The sequence below is a fragment of the Convolutriloba macropyga genome, chromosome 8, assembly GCF_964194025.1.
Source record: "Convolutriloba macropyga chromosome 8, txConMacr16.3, whole genome shotgun sequence".
NCBI classification, from domain to species: Eukaryota; Metazoa; Xenacoelomorpha; order Acoela; family Convolutidae; genus Convolutriloba; species Convolutriloba macropyga.
The window spans coordinates 777,784-796,144 of record NC_134475.1 but is presented as its reverse complement, the minus strand read 5'-3'; the positions used below and the strand labels follow the sequence as shown (position 1 = coordinate 796,144).

The following is an 18,361-nucleotide window of genomic DNA, read 5'->3' as shown; positions in this document are numbered from 1 at the left end:
TTGGTATGCGCATTTGCATGTCGGTGTATTTTGCGTTGCTGAGTTTTATTGTATAAAACGCGTTCATGTCAGTCCCATAAAGTTGCAACGCTATCGAACGTTTCAAAGGTCAAAGTTCAAACTTTAAACATGCAGACATCAGCATTTCGTTGTTCATTTCCATGTCAAGAGTTTTTCGAACGTTCGCTTGAGTTGCAACTTTATGGGACTTACTATAACATGCAGCGCTATCGAACGTGTCAAAGTTCAAAAACATTCAGATATCTAGCAAAACATTGCCCATTTGCATGCCCCAAAATTTTTCGAACGTTCCCTTATGTTGCAACTTTATGGGACTTACTATAGTTAGTCTCATAAAGTTGCATCGCTAACGAACGTTTCAAAGTTCAAATTTAAAACACGCATTTCGTTGTTAATTTGCATGTCGTGGGTTTTACGAACATTCCCTTGCATAAGAAGACACTTTATGGGACAGGCTAGAATAAGTCCCGTAAAGTTGCAACGCAAGTGAACGGCCGAGAAAATCAATAATAATTCGCTTGCATTCAACTAATATATCTCGCTTTTTTCCATGTTTGAACTTTGACCTCAACTTGGAAGCTTTTGAAACGGTCGTTTGTCGTTACAACTTTGAGACAGACTATACCCGAATTGTGTCCAGTATTTTCTAAAAATGTGCATTTACGTTTCAAACGTGCGCTATATTATATCTTCATAGATTTGAAATTGATGGGACAGACTACGGGACTAAGGAAAGGTATTGTAGGTTCGCATTTGTCCATAATGAACCAATAGTTATAAACGAAGAAACCGAGTTGATTCGATTCAATTCATATTGAACTAATAAAATGGGTCTAGGAAATGAACGCCAACCACGGGCAGCTCGTTAAAAGGCAACTTGGGGTTTTTTCCGTGGTTTTTTTCCGAAACGAATAAAATGTTTCATATTTTATAATTAACCATTACAAATTTTAAAATGATGCAGTTTTGCAGGAGCTTCATTTATCATCCTGATTTGAGCAATTAATAGGTTACTATTAGTATATTTAACTTTTTATCTGTTATTGTCTTTCTGCAGGATTTCGAAGATTGGGATGACGTAGGATTAAACACGAGCAGACCTCCCCCTTTGAAAGAGATTTATCTGAAGTACACAACCCAATGTACAAATGGAAAATCACGTTCAAAAGCTGCAAATGGGTACGCAGAGGGCACCGCAAATGACAGTTCAAAAGGAGGTGGAATACAGAGTGCGAATACAGATCACAAAGAGATACAGTGCAATTTATTATCGGAGACTTCTAACAATCTAAATGACGACGCAGAGATAAAAGCTATAGTTGGCTCTGAGACAAATGCGAGTCACGAGATTGATGCTGGCGGGGAAAAAACGTCTTTGCTTTCCAAGTCCGATTCTGCTTTCGATCCCGATGCCAACAGAGATACAGATTCTCTAGCCAAAGCAACGTCAGAATCAACTGGTATCCGAAATGAGAGCACCGATCGTATCAATGTAAATGGCGAAACGTCAACTGAACACAACGCTTCTATGAGTGACCAGGTGAACCAGTTGGAGAAAGAAATTGAATCTCTGAAAAGTGAAGTTCAGCAAATGCAAAGTCAAAACAACCTGTTAAACAACAAAAACGTGGGTTTGGAAAATGAAGTAATAGAACTGCAAGCTAACGTTGCCAAATGGCAACAACAATATGGCAATGATCTTGATATCAAAGCTGCAACCATTTCGCGCAAAAATACAGACAATACCAGTGAACGAGACGCGAACGATCCGGGAATTGCTGATTTAGTTTCTGAAAGTGTAAAAATTGACAATCTCGATAAACCGGAACCATTATTGTCCAATCGCTACTTAGTCCTGGTTAAAAACGCAATTTTCAACAGCACCGCTGGTTCCAGCTCTGGATTGACAGCAGCCAATCTCGATCAAGAGCATCAAAGTGTTCTAGACAGAGTTAACAAACCAGAGAAAGACTTGGCTCATGTTTGTGCAAAAAGTTTGCCGAATTTAGTGTCCCATGTGTTGTTACAGCACAGGATTGAAGCAATTCCTCTGATTATGGAAACTGTGGCTGTGCATCCAGACCAGGATGCAAGAATGAAGCTACTGGAATTGCTTTTCAATCTGGTGAAAAAACCGGATATGCGGCAGCGGCACGTTATTTGCCAGAGTTGCCTGACCTACGCCAGAAGAGCCGGTACATATATTCTAGCCAAATACTTTTTAAATTTGATGCAATCTTGTGATTTTTTTTGCCGTTTTATCAGGCGGCTAAGTCAGCTGTCATTAAAAGTTCTATATTTTTGTTGCATCCAGGCATTGTCAACTTAAGGGCACAGAGAATCAAAACAAACAAAGTCAAGTTTTGCGATAGCAGAAATCTTTGTTACTTGAGCGAGCAATGTAGTCAATTGAGCGTCTTGAGCTACATTTAATCTGCTGTTTCTACATATTTTCAGTTTGAGCTTTGTTTGAACTCTGCTTACTGATTTTTGAAACGCGCACGTATTTAACATTTATGGCTAGGCTAAGTCAATGAAAATACTTTGAATTGTAGGTTTCGACTGGTCCTGCTTTGTGTTCTTTATTTCGCTGTTTTTGGATCACGTTTATCGTTTTCTAAGTCATGACACGTATGACGCATGACTTGCCTCACTCACTGTTTCAATTGAATGGATTTTTAAATTCTTTTTCTTTGAATTTTGCACTGTAGTGAGTATGCTCAGGTAAAAAAACGCGATGAAGCCCAGTCATTAAGCCAAAGTGCAGTAGGCTATCAAAATTCATCAGAGCGATCGCTCGTTGGTATTAGTATTAAGCTTAATAGCCTTCAGTTTAGAATTCACTTATTAATAGACGATCTCAGCCTCTCAACGGCTATTATTTAGGCGCTCTCCTTTTTATACAATTCAAAGAATTTGAATTGTATTGGGGCATTTTTAGGCGTTTTTAGGCTCAAAACGGTGTGCAATTCATGTTTTTTTCAGGTTTTTTCGAGTTTTTTGTTTGATTAGTCTTAGGTTGAAGTCTTTTTTAATAGTTGATTAAGGTCTTTTTCGAGTCAAAAGTGCTTGTTATAGCCATTTTATGAGCTATATGTTTTGGTACTACAGACATAAACATGCAAAACGATACTACTTATTGCAATTTTTCTCAAGATTTTGAAAATTTTTAATCATTTTAAAGTTTTTCCAGCCTCAGAGGCCAGGAAATCTCCTTTAAGGTTTAATAATAGGGCACTGCATAGTTTCTAGTAACAATGGAATGGTTTTCAACATTTTAATGTCTCAAACTTTAGCATTTGATAAAATCTGCATTGTTTTTTAAGTTTTCCTAAAATTTTTTTCAATTTTTGATATTTGTCCATTCTCAAGTGCCAGAAAACCTATCCCACTGTCTGATGAAAAATAACTGCATGGTTAGTGTCAATGGAATTGTTTTCAAAAATTTAACATTTCGACCCTTAGAAGTTTTATAAAATTTGCAATTTTGCAATTTCAAGTTTTAAAACATTCTTTTATTCAGCTTTTCTTGCCTCAGTAGCCAGGTAACCTCCTCCAGGGTTATATAGTTGGTTATTACGTAGTCGCTAGGAGGTAGTGTAATTGTTGCCTATCAATCTTTATGAGCCAATAGATTTTTAAGGCTTGGAATTGGGCTACTGGATAGCCTCTAGACACAAATGATTCTAAAGATATATAACAATATCAATATCTAAAGATATATATCAACATTTCATTAAAATTTGCAATTGATTTCTTAAAATTTTTTGTTTTAAGTTAATCGATCTTAAAGGGCTACTGAATTTGTTTCAGGTATTGAAGATTTAGTCCTGGACCGATTTCAGAGGCAAAAATTGGTTTTGAACATAATTTTGAAATAGGTATATTTAAAGGGATTTGTTTGTTTTTGAGATGATTTTGTTTTTGCTGCTGGTCAGGTTGAGTACTTCTAAGTTTTCCATTCAATTCTTTGGATTGTATTTCAGGACTTGTCCTGCTATGTTTTTTTTCTACCTTTTGATCACGTTTTTCGTTTACATAAGTCACGATTTTCACGTTTGAACTTCCCGACTTAATTCACCCACCGTTTAAGGTGAATGGATTTTAAATTCTTTTACTCATTGAATTACGTAATGCAGTGAATACGGTCAAAATCAAAAGAGCAAAATCGAAAGAAACTGGATAAAACGATAAAAACCGGTCATAACGAGCATTAGGTTATCAAAGGTGATTTGAGTGTGTGCTAGCTGACATTGGTATTAAGTTTATTAGCTGTCAGTTTAGAAGCTGAATTAGGTTTAGTTTTAGAATCAAATTGAAACTGCACGCCAAATTAGAACACTTTTTAACAATGAAAAAAAGACAAAAATTCGGTCAATTTATCTCTTTTTTGTTTCAATCCCGATGTGCATCAACCGTGTCAACGGCGGCTATCTTCCGGCAATTTAACGGCTATGTGGTATTTTGGTGCTTATTTTAGCTAACTGAGTCTATGCTGACCGAATAGTCAGGCAATTCTTACTGAAACAGCACACTAAATTAGAACATTTATTGCCATTCATTTTTCTTTGTTTTGGTCCCGTTCTGCGGCTATTTTAGCTCAGTTTGCCCGCTATGTTACTAATTAAACATTTATGGCAATTTTTGTTTTATTTTGGCTCAATACGTTTCATTGTTTTGGTAGCCGTGAAGCCATGCCAGGCTATTATTGGTCTCACCGTGGCTTAACAGATTTGGATTTGAGGATGGATTTTCTGTTATATTTTTACGTACGGCAATTCGACTTCTGTTTGCTTTCTCGTTTTACAAAGGAAGATGCTTGTTTTAATGTGGCATAGATGCGTATATTTTTTGTCTCAATTGGTCTGTGGGCAATTAATGATTTTTTAAAAACTCTGTGCGTTTTTAATGAGTTTCGTGTAATTTCTAACGAGAAGAACCTAGAAAGTGTTTTGGTTATCGGTTATAATAGTTCATGGTTTTGATTACTTTGAACCTACTCCTAAAATTTTAGTGAAGTACTGTTTTGACTGGTTGTTGTTTTCAATAGTTTTTATCAGTATGAGTATGACTCATTGCTACAGTGTCATAATTGACCCTAACTAGAGGTTTGAGCTCATAGTTAAGTTTTCTTGACTGTGACTGTTTGGTTGTGATTTTTGAGTTTTGACCTGTTTTTGTGGTTTTTGCCCTTTGATCGCCGTAATTGAAGTCTTGGTAGATAATTAATGAAGCATACGTCAATCTAAATTTTGTTTACAGTTGTAGTTAATTTGTCTTTTGACAATATTTGTTTTTTAATGTATTATCACTTACCGATTGTTGACTGGTCCAATTTGTTTTATAAGGTGGCAGAAGTTAAAATTCTAAGTATTTCGTTTTGGTGTTTAATGGTTTTTGAACTGTTTCAAAAATATTAAAAGATATTCAAAATATTTTGACCCTCAGTTTTTTTTTGATTGGATGTTGTTAGCGTAGTTAGACTTTTGAGCCGTAATATTAATCTATCAGAAGTTCTGGATGCCTCCTACTGAATTATGTGCTTCTGTTTTAATTATTTTACTTTTTGGTTTTTAACCTTTAATTTTTTTTATTGGACCGATGAAGTGTCATTCAAATTTGTTACTGATACCAATTACCAGTGACTCTAATAGAAACAACACATAAGTTTTACGTACAATTTCTTCCAAATCAAAATTGAACGCTCAAAACCTGAAATCTCTTCTGTCTTATTTTTCATTTTTGAGACTCGGGAAATGGTCGCAGCGCTTTTCTGGAAATATGCCAGCTATGTGGTAAATTGTTCTGATTTGGAGAATTTTTAGTGAAACTAATATTTCTACCATATTAAGAATTTATTTCTAAGGTATGTTAAAAGGGAAAAATTTGGACCAACCAGCGTGTTCCAACACCAATTCTGTTCAATTTTGTAGACGTATTTAAGTATTAAAAAATTTTTAATTGGTTTTTCTTCAACCTTAACTATAACTAGGCAAAAGAAATTTCTTTAAAAAGTCGATAAAATGATTGTAAGATGTCTGTTTTTAGACAAGAACTGTTTGACTAAGAATGAAACACTGTTGACTTCAATTTGCGTTTTGATTTTTGAGACTTTAAGGTTGACTATTTGAACATTTTAGGTTTCAGGAATTTAAGTCGTTTAAGAAGATGTGTTCACATTTTTTTTCGTACCATTTTTCTTGTTGCTTCAGCCTATTTAGCGTTGTTTAATTTCAGGGGTCGGGAAAGGAATTTTTTTCTAAGTTATAATCTGAATTTTTAAGTTTTATACGTTTTACACAGGAGGCTTTAGAAATCTAAAGATATTTAGTATTGACTGCACATAAAAAATTATTTTGAACAGTTACTTTTGCTATTCACAAATACATAGGTATTCAGTTGACTGTTTATGGTTCAATTTCAGTCGGCTTACGACCGTTTTGAATTTGAAGTTAACTTAGCTGTTATCGGAGAAAATTGTTGGTCGTTTTGAAGGTTCCTCATTTATTTGAATAGAAAATTTTTAAACAGTTTTAGCAAAATTTTAAGATCTAGCCATCAATAGACTGTGGAGGCTCAACCTCTGGGGTAATGTTTTAGTTTTAAGTCTCCAGTTGGTTAGTTTACTTCGTTCGACATGAATCCAATTATCGAACATATTGAAGTTGTCAATTTCAAAATTTTTTTGTACTAATGAAGTTTGCTCAACGCCCTGTTCAAGTTATAGGAAACCTGTAATCTTCCATTGATTGAGTTTTTAAGCGTAATTGAAGCTACAAGTCACGAAGACAATGCACTCGCAAAATAACTAGTTAAGCTTTATCGAGAAGACTAGAGTTATCTGATAATTATTCTCAAATGCATCTTCAGAAATGCAAACCCGCAACAGTTTTTCTTGATTTTCTTGAATTTTTCGGTCACTTTTTATACGCGTCTTAGAGACGAAAGTAACATCATTTGGTAGCTCCTAAAGGCTACTTTTGATTTTCAGAAACCAATGAAACAAATTTCATCGAAGTTTGAAAAAACGGGGGAGCTTTCCATAAGTGGAGAGGAAAATGGGAAAAGGAAAAGAGGAAAAAGAATTTTTTGTGGATGGGGGTAGTATTAAATTTTAAATTGCTCTCAAACCTATGGTCTTTTTAATACGATTTTTTGCTTGGGATAAACAGCTAAAGCCCGGAGGGTATAAAGTGACAAAGCAGCTCTCTTAAAGCCTTTCGCCTTGTTAGCTTATTAGTCTAAGTAGGCGATTCTCCGAAACTGTGACAACTTCATGTTGCGAATGGCGGTTCTTAATGGAATAAGTTTGACCCCCCCTCCCAATCCTACCTCACGGCGCTGGACCCCCCCCCCCCCCCCCCCCGACGCTTAATCCCCAATCAGCTCTCCCGCCCCCTAATTCTGGCATCCCTGAAGCCTCAATTCAGCTACTAAGCGAACCGCTCGCTGGTCGTTTGAAAGCAATTAGCCCAAAGATAGCCGGTTATGTTTATGAAATTCAACAAACTTGAATTGTATTGGTGCACTGTCTTTTTAAGATCTATGTACCCTTTTTTAATAGCTCCCAGTCGTGGCCTGTTCTTTGATTCTTTGAGACAACAGGCCACGAAGGGCTATGGCAGCTAGTATCTGACAATCTGCCGGCTATGTTTTCAATTTGTATTTTTGCGTTACTGGTTGGTTGGTCTTTCTGCATTTTTAATTTGTCAATCCAAATGATTAATGCTCTCAAACGAAGTTTGTAGCAATTGTGTTAGTCCTGTGGTCTTTTTTGTGATATTTGCTTTACCGATTTTTGTCTGACCTTAACTTTCGTCCTGTAAAGCGGAAAAAGGTAAAGCCAGGAGGACAGCAAGTGCCTGCTCTTAAAAGTCTTATTCTAGTCTCTGCGTATGCAAGTCACTCAAACTTTTTTGTGGAGACAAATTCACGGCGTGAACCTTCTTAATCTACAAAGTGTGGTTCACAAAATCTTCGATCACACTAACGCCCCCTCCCACGCCTATCAGACCACTCAACACTCCCTTCGTCCAGCCGCCTCAGCCTGGAGAAGAAAATCATATCTAAACGAACAACTGGCACTCTCCTCTCGATGTACAAGAAAACAATTTTTCCAGAAAAAGGACCAAGATTTTAACGATTTTCTTTCTGGTTTCTCTGGCCCCTTAAGCAAACTGTTTTGCGTACCAGTTAGTGCCTCTATATCATAGACTGTTTTGTTCAGCGAAAAAAAAAAGATGAACAGTATAAAACTTTCCATTAAGAATGATTAAGAAGAAAGGCTCAATTTTAAGTTGTGATGGTAGTTGGCGTAAAAATGAAACCCCTACACCTCAAATCCCATGCTAAACCTGAAGTTGGCGCTTGATGAAATTTTGAAATTTCACCGAATTGACAGAATTTGAAATATTTGATGCAAGAACAAACCAATTTTGTGAGAAGACGCAAAATTTAATCATTTCTATATTCTGTTGATATTTCTTGATGCTTCAAAAAACTATCATTTTTAATCTCTGTTGATCTGCAGTTGGGGATCCTTTTGGATTTATATAAATTTCTATACCTACAAAACTTATATGAAGTAGGCAATCACAATTTTGTAAGCGATACAAATTGCAATTGTTCCTCGTTTTATAGATTTTTATATGCCTTTAAAGTAATAGAACAGGTTCTTTTAGGCAAATCTAAATTAGTCCTTTATATCACTGAGCTTGAAATAATTAAACTTGCTGCAATTTAGCCAAATTGAAGTTTGAAATCATCACATGGATTTTTCTCCGTAGAGGAACAGCAAAACAATCATTTCAGAAAGTGTTTTTCAGCGCTGCATGGTTCTTCTGATCTTGTTTGGTTGCCTTTAACATAGTTTCTTCATTTGAGTTTACCGGTTGAATCATCAAATTTCAAAACTCTCTTGAGTGAGTTTGTATACAAGTAAAATCGTCAGTATTTTAGTTCGAAAAATGTCAAATTCCATTGTTTCGCCAAAATTGAAACTGCATTTCGAATTGTACAAATTTGGAAAGCGTACAAATTTAGGATACATTATGATTAGGTTGAAACAAATTCCCTGCGGAAAAACTTTGGATCTTGTTAAATCCATAGCGTGTAAACTTATCGTCGCAGTTTTTTATGCTAATTACTGTCTTGTACTTGACTAGGATAAATTTTATTTGCGATTAATTACTCTTGAAAGCTGTTTTAAATGGAAACTTAATTGACGTTGCATGTGGTTTTGCATCTCTGAGATAGTATCAAAATGTGAGTTCTGATCTTTTCAGATTAACGAAGTTTGTAATCAAGCTTGCTGCAGAAAAATGCTCGTTTCGTTCACGTTTTTAAGTCTTTCACTTTTGGCTCCAGACTTACCCCTCACTCACTGTTTCAAGTGAATGGATTCAAAATTGTTTCACGCGTTGAATTTGTAGTAAAGTTAATTCGGTCGATGTCAAAAAATCAAAAGAAACGGGATAAATCTGTCTAGTGTGGTTATTGTCATAGTGCATTAGGTTTTCAGCTTAATGGCTTTTAATTTAAATATTAGGTATATTTTGAATCTAACTGAAACTGCTTACAAAATTTGAACAATTTCAGATACTTGAAATAAATGCAGTCAATTTTATTCTTCTTTCTGTTTCAATCCCGATATGTGTCGACCAAATCAACGGCGCCTATTTTCAGGCATTTGCGAGCTATTTCATATTTTCCGTTGAAATATCTGGTTGAGAAAATAAAATCTAATTATCGAGCTGCAAAAACGGTAACCTTAAGGTGCGTGACTTGCTATTTTAAGTTTCAAACTAAGTCAATAATAATTGATTTTGCAATGCGGAGTGTCAGATCATTGTGCAAAATTATCATTGCGTCTCCGTGTCATTTACTGTATGAGTTTTGAAAATACAGCCAATAAATGGCTTTCTCGTCTTTTTGCCTCATGATAGTGATCTATCAGACACTGTCGAACCCTTGTCCACCAAGGAAAGAACTATGTGAAACTTTCTGTCTTGCACAGAAAGAATTGCTACCGAAAAATGCTGTCATAAGGTTTTCAAAAGAGTGCTCTTCAATTGATAGAGCTTTACTCGGCACCGACTGCAGAAAGTTTTGCTAAAAATATTTGACTGGACGGTCTACCAGGGTGCCCATCAGGGACTCTATTGACCCCTTACTTTCAATTTTTACGTCACTGATTTGGGTAATCACATCAATAATCAATGCAACTGTGTTCAGTACCAAGATGCCTTGGTTTAGCTTCCAATACAGATCTTGAAATAGCAAACAAAAGGTTGACGATTCTGTTGAAAGATTAGCCAGCTGCTTTCTATCAAAGTGGCTGTCTAATCTGGCTTTTCTAAGTCTAAACATATAAGCAGTCCTTCAATTTTTAAAAAAAAATCGAACAAATTATTTAACCAACACTTGTTCTATAGCTGGTAGTGGTGAAATTTTTACCATGAAAAATGGAGTGAAATCGGAAGTTTGGTTGACAAAGATCTAGACTACCCAGAGGAATGGAAAAATGGTTAGCGGAAAATGCCGTGTGGATTAAGAAAAGGTTATGCAATCGAGCTGTTTCCCAGTTCATAGAAGAATTGGACTTATAAATGTTCTAGTTGTCAGTCATTTCTGCTATTGTGATGTCTCATTGAGTAGCATAAGGCATTTTCTTAAAAGAAACAGTTAAACTGGGTAATAAGTCTTCAGCAGTAGAAAATATGACACATCTCACTTCCAGTTGAATAACTTTTGAGGTTTCATGAGGCCACTTATTTGCACTTTCTCGAACATATGTCAAGTTTTCCTTAGTGGCAGTGGCTCATAGACTGCAATACCAAAAAAACACGGGTGATTTTTTGCCATTTCGACGTCAAATACAAATCACATTACCTTCAGAATTTTTTTCGCCAGAGCTATAAAATCTTGGAATGACTTTGTCTTATCCGATCCAATTAGTAATAATCTTAACTTTCAAACTGTGAAAAAAATCAAGGCCAATTTCTTTAAGTCCAACTTCTCATATGTTATGGGAGCCTATCATGGAGAGATTCAGTTAATGTTACCCAACTTTAAATACGTTTATTGATACATTTTCCTAACTCATCGTTCATTAAATTGCTCATACACTCCCTTCGCCCTAACTATATCTGTCTTTGGAATTCCAGTGGTTTTTTTAACTTTAAAGGCACATGTTTGGGGGACCATTTATTAACGAAAATAAAGTTTCACATCATGAGTAGTAAATATGTATAGAGATGGAGAATCAATTTTTGAATGATTAGGCGCAGCCCGTGTGGAGTCTGAACTACTGCCTCTTTGTTGGGGTCAGCTGAGTGAGAAGCATGTTGAGAGACGCATCCTGGTGGCCGAGACAGCCTCTGGCCTCTTGCCATATATGGACAGGGACATTGCATGCAGCCTCGTGTACTCTATCCTCACACAACTCCTGGAAGATAAAGAGCAAATGGTTGGTAGTATATTTGTAACATTTCCCTTGAGAATTGCTAAAGAAACCTATTGAAAAGGAGGCAAACTCTGCTTGTCTGGCGATCTATAGAAAACCCTTGAGTTGTTCTCTATTACATTTATTTTCTGGTTTCGTTGAAAAATTCAGAACATATAGCGTCTATGGTTGGGCTAGATAGGATGCCATAGTTATGACCACGTATGATTGAAATGTAGAGTTACGTTAGCTGGTGCAAATCGTTTGTATCCATAACGAGGCGTTATTGCATTGTTGACATGGAGTCTCAGTATGGAGTGTGAAAGACAATGAGAGCCTGGAATTATGCAACTTTTCTGATAGTTTCATTGTTTGCGTTGTTTTAGCAACTGAATATTTCAGAGCTAATCTTGCTACTTGGCCGGAAATTTAGAAAAAGCTCTTTACTTATAAGTATTACACGTGTTGATTTGTCTATATGAGGAAGGCTTGATTTTGATTCGTAGGTGGTGTCCTGCGCTCTGAGAGGTCTGGCTCTTCTTCTGTGCCTGATGCAAAGTGAACACAAGTTCGACTCCTATCTCCGGCTCATTCTCACGCACATACAATCATCAATGGAGACCCAACAGACTGCGGTTCGACATTTCCTCATTCCCTGTTTTGCTTACTGGGCCATAAAAAGCACAAATTCAGAGAAAAGGAAGGAAAGCGAGGGATCCATTACTGAAGACAGGGAGAACCATGTAGAGAGGGATTCTGAGTTAAGAAAGGAGAAAGGGAAACCGAGTGATGAGCAACTTCTACAGAGTGCCATTTTCATTGTGGTCCAACACATGCACAATCTACTAAATGAGACAGTCACTAGTCTCAACCAAGAAAGTGTAACAGAAGACAACATATCAATAGAGTTAGTGCAAAGTGTAATTGCCTTCCTCGGTATTTATAATTAAAACACTCACGTGCGCATTTTAAAATTCCGAAATTCTGCAGTGCCAGAAGTTAAAATGCCAGAAGTTGCTACTTAGCCAGAAGATGAATGTCTTTGACTTTCGTTATTTTAAAGCGTGCGCGTTTCGTGTTTTAAGCATGGTTAAGTGACTCTGCAGAAGTCGCTTCGAAATTCTGACTTAATATCTCGAACCGCTTCGCGGTTCTCGATAAACACCAGAAATTCTCAGTGACTTCAAGCAGAGTCACTTAACCATTACTTCAGAGATTTTGCGGTTGGTGCATTTTATTGGAAGAGAACGTGCTATATTGATGCATAATTATTTAAGAACACAGTCTCATGACAAACTTGTCGAGGAGAAAAAACAGATTAGTTCATTTTATTTGCTTGTGATTATTAAACAATTTATGGCTCTTGTATTGGAAACATTTTATCTGATGTATCCTCGGTCCCACCAACAGAAACGGCAGTACTTAGATTTTGCTCTAAATGAGCTGAAGGAGTCAAACTGGATTTCTGTTACGTAGTCGTAGTTGACAATGTCAATGACACGTCAATATCTATGCGATGAAGAATCAATTAAATGAAATTATTCCAAAAATTTAGTGAAGTCTTTTTTAGGTCTGGGGTTTCGCGACAGTCAATGAATCAGACAGCGTTCACTACTGCTCCAAATGGGCTTCAATCTTCGCCCGACTTTCAAACGAAGTTCAACTGTTATTGTGCAACTGTGGAAGCATTCATGCCATTCCTATTTCTACAAGTGGTTCTAACTTCGCCGTTTGCTAGCAAACCGCCACCAGCCAAAGAGTTGCTTCTGTCACAGTCAGAAGAGCTGAGGATTTTCTCGAGATTTCCTCAGGTGATGAATAATTACTGGTTGAATTTTTTTTCATCAGCGGTTGAACGTGTTATCTTATGATAGGCTGACTTGATAAACATAATAATTCGCATATAGCAACCCAATTTGTAAGTGGCCTAATTATGTTAACGAATTTGGGGAGCATGAAAGGAAAAGGTAACTTTGATTCATAGAATTGTAATGTAATTAAGTGGAGAAAATTTGGTCCTTACGGCAGAGCTGTAATCTAGCAGAAAATTTCTCTGCAATTGCAAAGTCATCGCAACTATACAGTATGCAGAGTTTTTATCTGTTGTGCTTTAACTTCTTAGCATTATTTATTAGCAAAATAAGTAATTTGTATAGTGTTTCACCGTTCATGTTTCTCGGATCTTCGAAATTTCATTTCTTAGTAGTATATTCTCGAAGACAAAGGATAATATGGGTAATGTTGTTTTTACATAGCTTGAATTGATTTCTGCTTTAATGTTATTCTTAAATCTTAGATGTGTAGCAAAGGAGGGCTATTATTGATCTCCTCGTGGTTTATGAGCAGAAGGAAATTTAGGTGGCTCTGTTTTTTAGCAGAACAGCTACAAAAATTGTGCTTAACAGTTTCTGATTGCCATGTGTTGATGCAGACTTACACCCGAATTTTTGAATATCAAGAAGTTAAGCGACTTTTCAATAAAATCTACAATTATAAATTTTTTTGACATCCTGTCAGCAGTAAGGGACAATAAACCTTTAGGGCTTGAAGATGGGGTACTGGATATTTTCTAAAGACGAATTGATTTTAATATATTAATATATTTTAATATATTAATATAAAAGATTTTGGCGACCTTTTGAAGTAAACTTTGCTGCTGACGGTTACTTGAATAACTCAAATGTTGTGTCACAATATACACATCCTGAGGTATTACGTTTTTCTACGCGTAACAATTGGCTTTGTATCAGGAGCAGGTTAGTACCCAGGTTAGGTACAGAACAAATATTTTCCTCCTAGAGATGGCCACTTTGGTCTGGAATGTCTGATCATAGGCGATTGGAGCGCATTTGGGTCTGATCGTACGCGGGTTCGAGCGCGCTTGGATCTGATTAGAGGCATCCTCCAGCGCACTTGAGTCTGATCAGAGGCGACTTCGAGCGCAATTATAACCGCTCCGAGTGCTGGTTAGTCCAATCATAGCCATTTCGAGCGCAAGATAGTCTGATCACAGCCGCTTCGAGAGCATGATAGTTTGATCATAACCGCTTTGGGGCATTATAGTCTGATCAGAGGTAAGTTTGGGTCTGGAGCTCAACCTGAGGAATGAGCGGCAAAAAATGCAAATGAGCGGAATAATAACGCTAATTAATAGCACCTGAACTCTAAAAAGCGCAAGAGCCTAGAAACGCATCTTATCCTATGCAAACACAAATACTCTTGAAATTTAAATATACAAAAAACGGAGAGCTTCACAAAAGCAAAGAAATGTATGAAATGATCTAACTAAACCATCAACCTCGAGCCCAAGCACACCAGGGCAAAAGCAAAGCCCTAACAACCAAAACCTAATGTTTGTGCCGAGCACATAAGGGGGGCTGCGGAATAAAAAGGGGCAAGAAAAACCGGAACCGGCAGAAAGACCTCACACCTAAAACGTTTGCACGCAAAGGCAAGAGCAAAACATGACCTAGAATCTGCGCCAAAAGCCTAGTGGAGGATGATAGTGCAAAAAGCGCTCAAACCTGGCCCTAACAAGGCTGTTGCGGCTGCTCAAGAATCTCAGAGGAACCGAAATATCACAGCCTGGTCCTCGAGCTTTACGCCGGCCTGGTTCTTCACAGGGTTCGATTGACTAATAATCTCGTCGAAACAATTAGTCGCTCGGACGGATTAAAGGACTGTAACTTTAATTTTGTTGATTGAAGTTAAGAAAATCCTCAATGATAATCTATATTCAATCTCTTGCTGAAGTTTGTAAGATATTAGTATAAAGCTGATATTAGTATCAAGCTTAATACCCTTAAATTTAGAAGCTGAGGTAAGTTTAGTTTTAGAATCTAACTGAAACTGCGCACTGAATTAGAAACATTTTCAAGACTAGGAAAATTTTTTGTTAATTTCAATCTCTTCTTTTTTGTTTCAATCCCGATGTGCGTCTAGCGCGTTAACGGCGGCTTTTTGCTGGCAATATGCCGGCTTTGTTTTTTTGACGACATCCACCCTAAGAATGACCTGAAGTTTGAAATGGCGTGACTGAGGTCATACTTAGCCAAGAGTCATAACCACGCAAGTTGCTGACTCATCACGTTTTTTTTAAAAAAAAGTACAACTTAAGAGGAAACCTGTACGCGTTCTAAGAAACACAATCCTATTTTAGGCTGCAATCTCTGCGCAAGATGTCAGATCTATGGTATCGGATTCGTCTCATCTTGCGTATCTTGTTCACACATTTGATGAGTACCTGAAGGAGACTACACATCCTGTGTGGCCGGAGCTGGACTGGGTCCAGACACAACTGTTGCCCAGACTTGTCCAGATATTACTACTTTTGGATGTGAATGCTGTGCCCTGTGTTAATAGCATGTCTACTGTTTGCTACTCACTATCAACTGTGTTTGGAAGACCGTTCACCGTGGCTAAGTTTGTGCCTCTGTTCAAGTCGAAGTTCAGTTTTGATATAACTGCTACTGAGGGCCAGGACTTCAATAACTCGCAGTTCATCTCTGTGTTAAATGGTAAGTATGTAATGTATGAGGGTTTCTGACAAAAGAAAATATGTGCACGTGCACTGCACGATTCCAATTGCTTATTTTGGAGCTTTTTGGTGTATGCGGTATCGGTCGTTGATTGCCGACGTTATCTGGATACTTTCCAGCGTAGCTTCATGGCAACTCATCAGTGATTATTGATTTACAGGATCTCTTGTGCCTGTATACGCCGCGGGAGTCCTATCAACAATTATAGACGAGGATACCAATCGAGCCACAACGCTAAACGACGGCAGTGAAGGTGAAAAACTGAAAGAAACTATTGGAGGATTTTTAGTTGAGATGCTCTTCATTTATTCAGTCAACAGAGCGCCTCTCTTGAGCTTACGTGCTGCTACCATAGCATTGCTATCTAATCCCTCTTACAGACCTGCTCTGACCGAGTCAGTTTGTTCATCGATCATAAATGCCTCGACACAGATGAAATTGACAGTATGTCATTTGCTGGAGTTGTTCACGCGGACAGTGGATGATTTGCTGTTGACGCAGAGAGTGATACCGGCACTGATTACACTCTCAGGTGATGCTGATTGGACGATTCGAGTTGCAACTGTCAATTGCTTTTGCAGTGTTTTAGCTTTGACAACTACACACGAAAATACAGACAAGGTGAGGAGTTCTGTCCTCAGTGTCCATTGTATAATATAATAAAATTTGCATAAAAACTTTACCTTCCCTCTTCAGAGGAAGTAATGCCCGTTTGATTGTAATACCATCCAACATGGAGAATGAAACAGTAAAAATTTTTCAAGACAGCAGAAGTTTAAAACTAAAGTGTTTTGAGAATTAAATTGAACTTAAGCTGCACTCCCTTAAAAATGTTCTTGATTTTAGTATCAATGGAGTAGACCAAACGTGAATTATTTTTCAAGGTGTGTATGCAACTTGACAGTATGATAGACGATGTCTCCCTCAGAGCGGAAACAGTGCGTGCATTAAGTAGAATAGCACACAGTTCAGTACGAGAGTCTATCAGATACGACTACATATTCACTCGAGTGCTGCATATAGTGCAACAACTTCATACAATTGGCAATGCTTCCAGCGACAGTTCCTCAATCACATCCATTGATGGTCCAAAGGAATCAAGCAACGATAGCTCCTCACGTGTCCTAGTTAGCCGGTTGTGTGCGCATCTTTTCAACTTTTACTCAACCGTGTGCCAGCAGTGCTCTGAATACCCAAACGAAGTTATAAATGCCAGTTTGTTGCCAGCACTTTCAAAGCTCAAATTGGAATGCATTTCTTTCAACCTGAATGAGCACGTGGAACCTCTCAACGCTTTGATTCGTCAGCTGGAGATCCAGGTCGGTATAATCCCAGTGTCTGGGTCTAATGCCAACAGTGGCAAAGCAGCCAGTTCGTCCAGTACTGTCAAGTCCGAAGGCAGCAATCTGTTCAGTAAGCTGAAAGGCTTGGCGAAGTAATTTTGTGTAATTTATTTTCCTGGAATTGTTTCCTTCCACAGTAAAGTTATATTTTACGCCCTGATAATGATACATACCCTGTCATGGCTAGAAAGTGTTTTCTGAGCTCTAGGTGAGGAGGTTCGAAGGTCTAACCAGGTGCAGCTACTGCGACAATGGACCAGAATTAGGTTAGAGAAAGTATCATAATTTACCCGCCTGGTCTATAAAAATTAGGAAGCCTCGTGTATTCCCAAAAGTTAGCTATTGAAAAGAAATAGGGGGAAGGAAACATTTTCCAATCCTAATGTAATATAGTATGCTGTTGATCCTAAACGGTTTCTGGTGCTTTTCATTCTGTTTTGAGTTGTTTATTTCATCATATTCATCATTTCAAATTTTCATTTAAATTTAGCGATTAATTCGTTGATCTTATTTTACATTCCGTACTGATGCCAGACTCCTTAGCGAAACTCTTAATCAACGCAGCTAAAAGTGTGTAGATATAATTAGTTTATCAATTCTTTGAAGCATATCATATTTAACTATTTCATTCTGTTAATATTCTTGCTCCTCGACTTTATAAGCAAAGTTATATTCAATGAAATGAGTTCTCTTCGCATTGTTTTTGGGAGATGTAAAAAGCGAGGTGATGCAAGAATGTTAACGGGAAGTTTCCATCACACATTCTATTGACATTCACAGTATAGTTCTCACAATTTACAGAAAAATTGCCCATTATTGTTTAATGCAATTAACTCATGGTTTTTTTTTCACACCTAGCAACAGCGGTATTTTGCCGGGCCTTTATCACTGAAGGCATCGATGCAAGATGATATTTTAAGCTAATAGATAATGGAATTAATCTCAATGGAGGTTGGGATAGAGGGACTGTACTCAACTGGTTTTATGCAGTCTTTTTTTGGCTAATTGATATATTT

The 18,361-nt window shown here is 37.2% G+C and overlaps 1 protein-coding gene across 2 annotated transcripts in view; it reads left to right on the top strand.

The window, feature by feature from the left end:
- LOC142344368 (RAB11-binding protein RELCH-like) overlaps positions 1–17,492 on the top strand; it is a 30,999-nt gene extending 13,507 nt beyond the window's left edge. For both annotated transcript variants that reach the window (XM_075395961.1, XM_075395962.1), the window contains 7 exons: positions 1,079–2,216; positions 11,304–11,488; positions 11,971–12,371; positions 13,035–13,275; positions 15,624–15,981; positions 16,163–16,623; positions 16,887–17,492. In XM_075395961.1, the coding sequence (XP_075252076.1) occupies positions 1,079–2,216; positions 11,304–11,488; positions 11,971–12,371; positions 13,035–13,275; positions 15,624–15,981; positions 16,163–16,623; positions 16,887–17,441 (3,339 nt within the window). In that variant the 3' untranslated portion in view covers positions 17,442–17,492. The remainder of the gene's footprint in view (positions 1–1,078; positions 2,217–11,303; positions 11,489–11,970; positions 12,372–13,034; positions 13,276–15,623; positions 15,982–16,162; positions 16,624–16,886) is intronic.
- Positions 17,493–18,361: the final 869 nt, after the last annotated feature.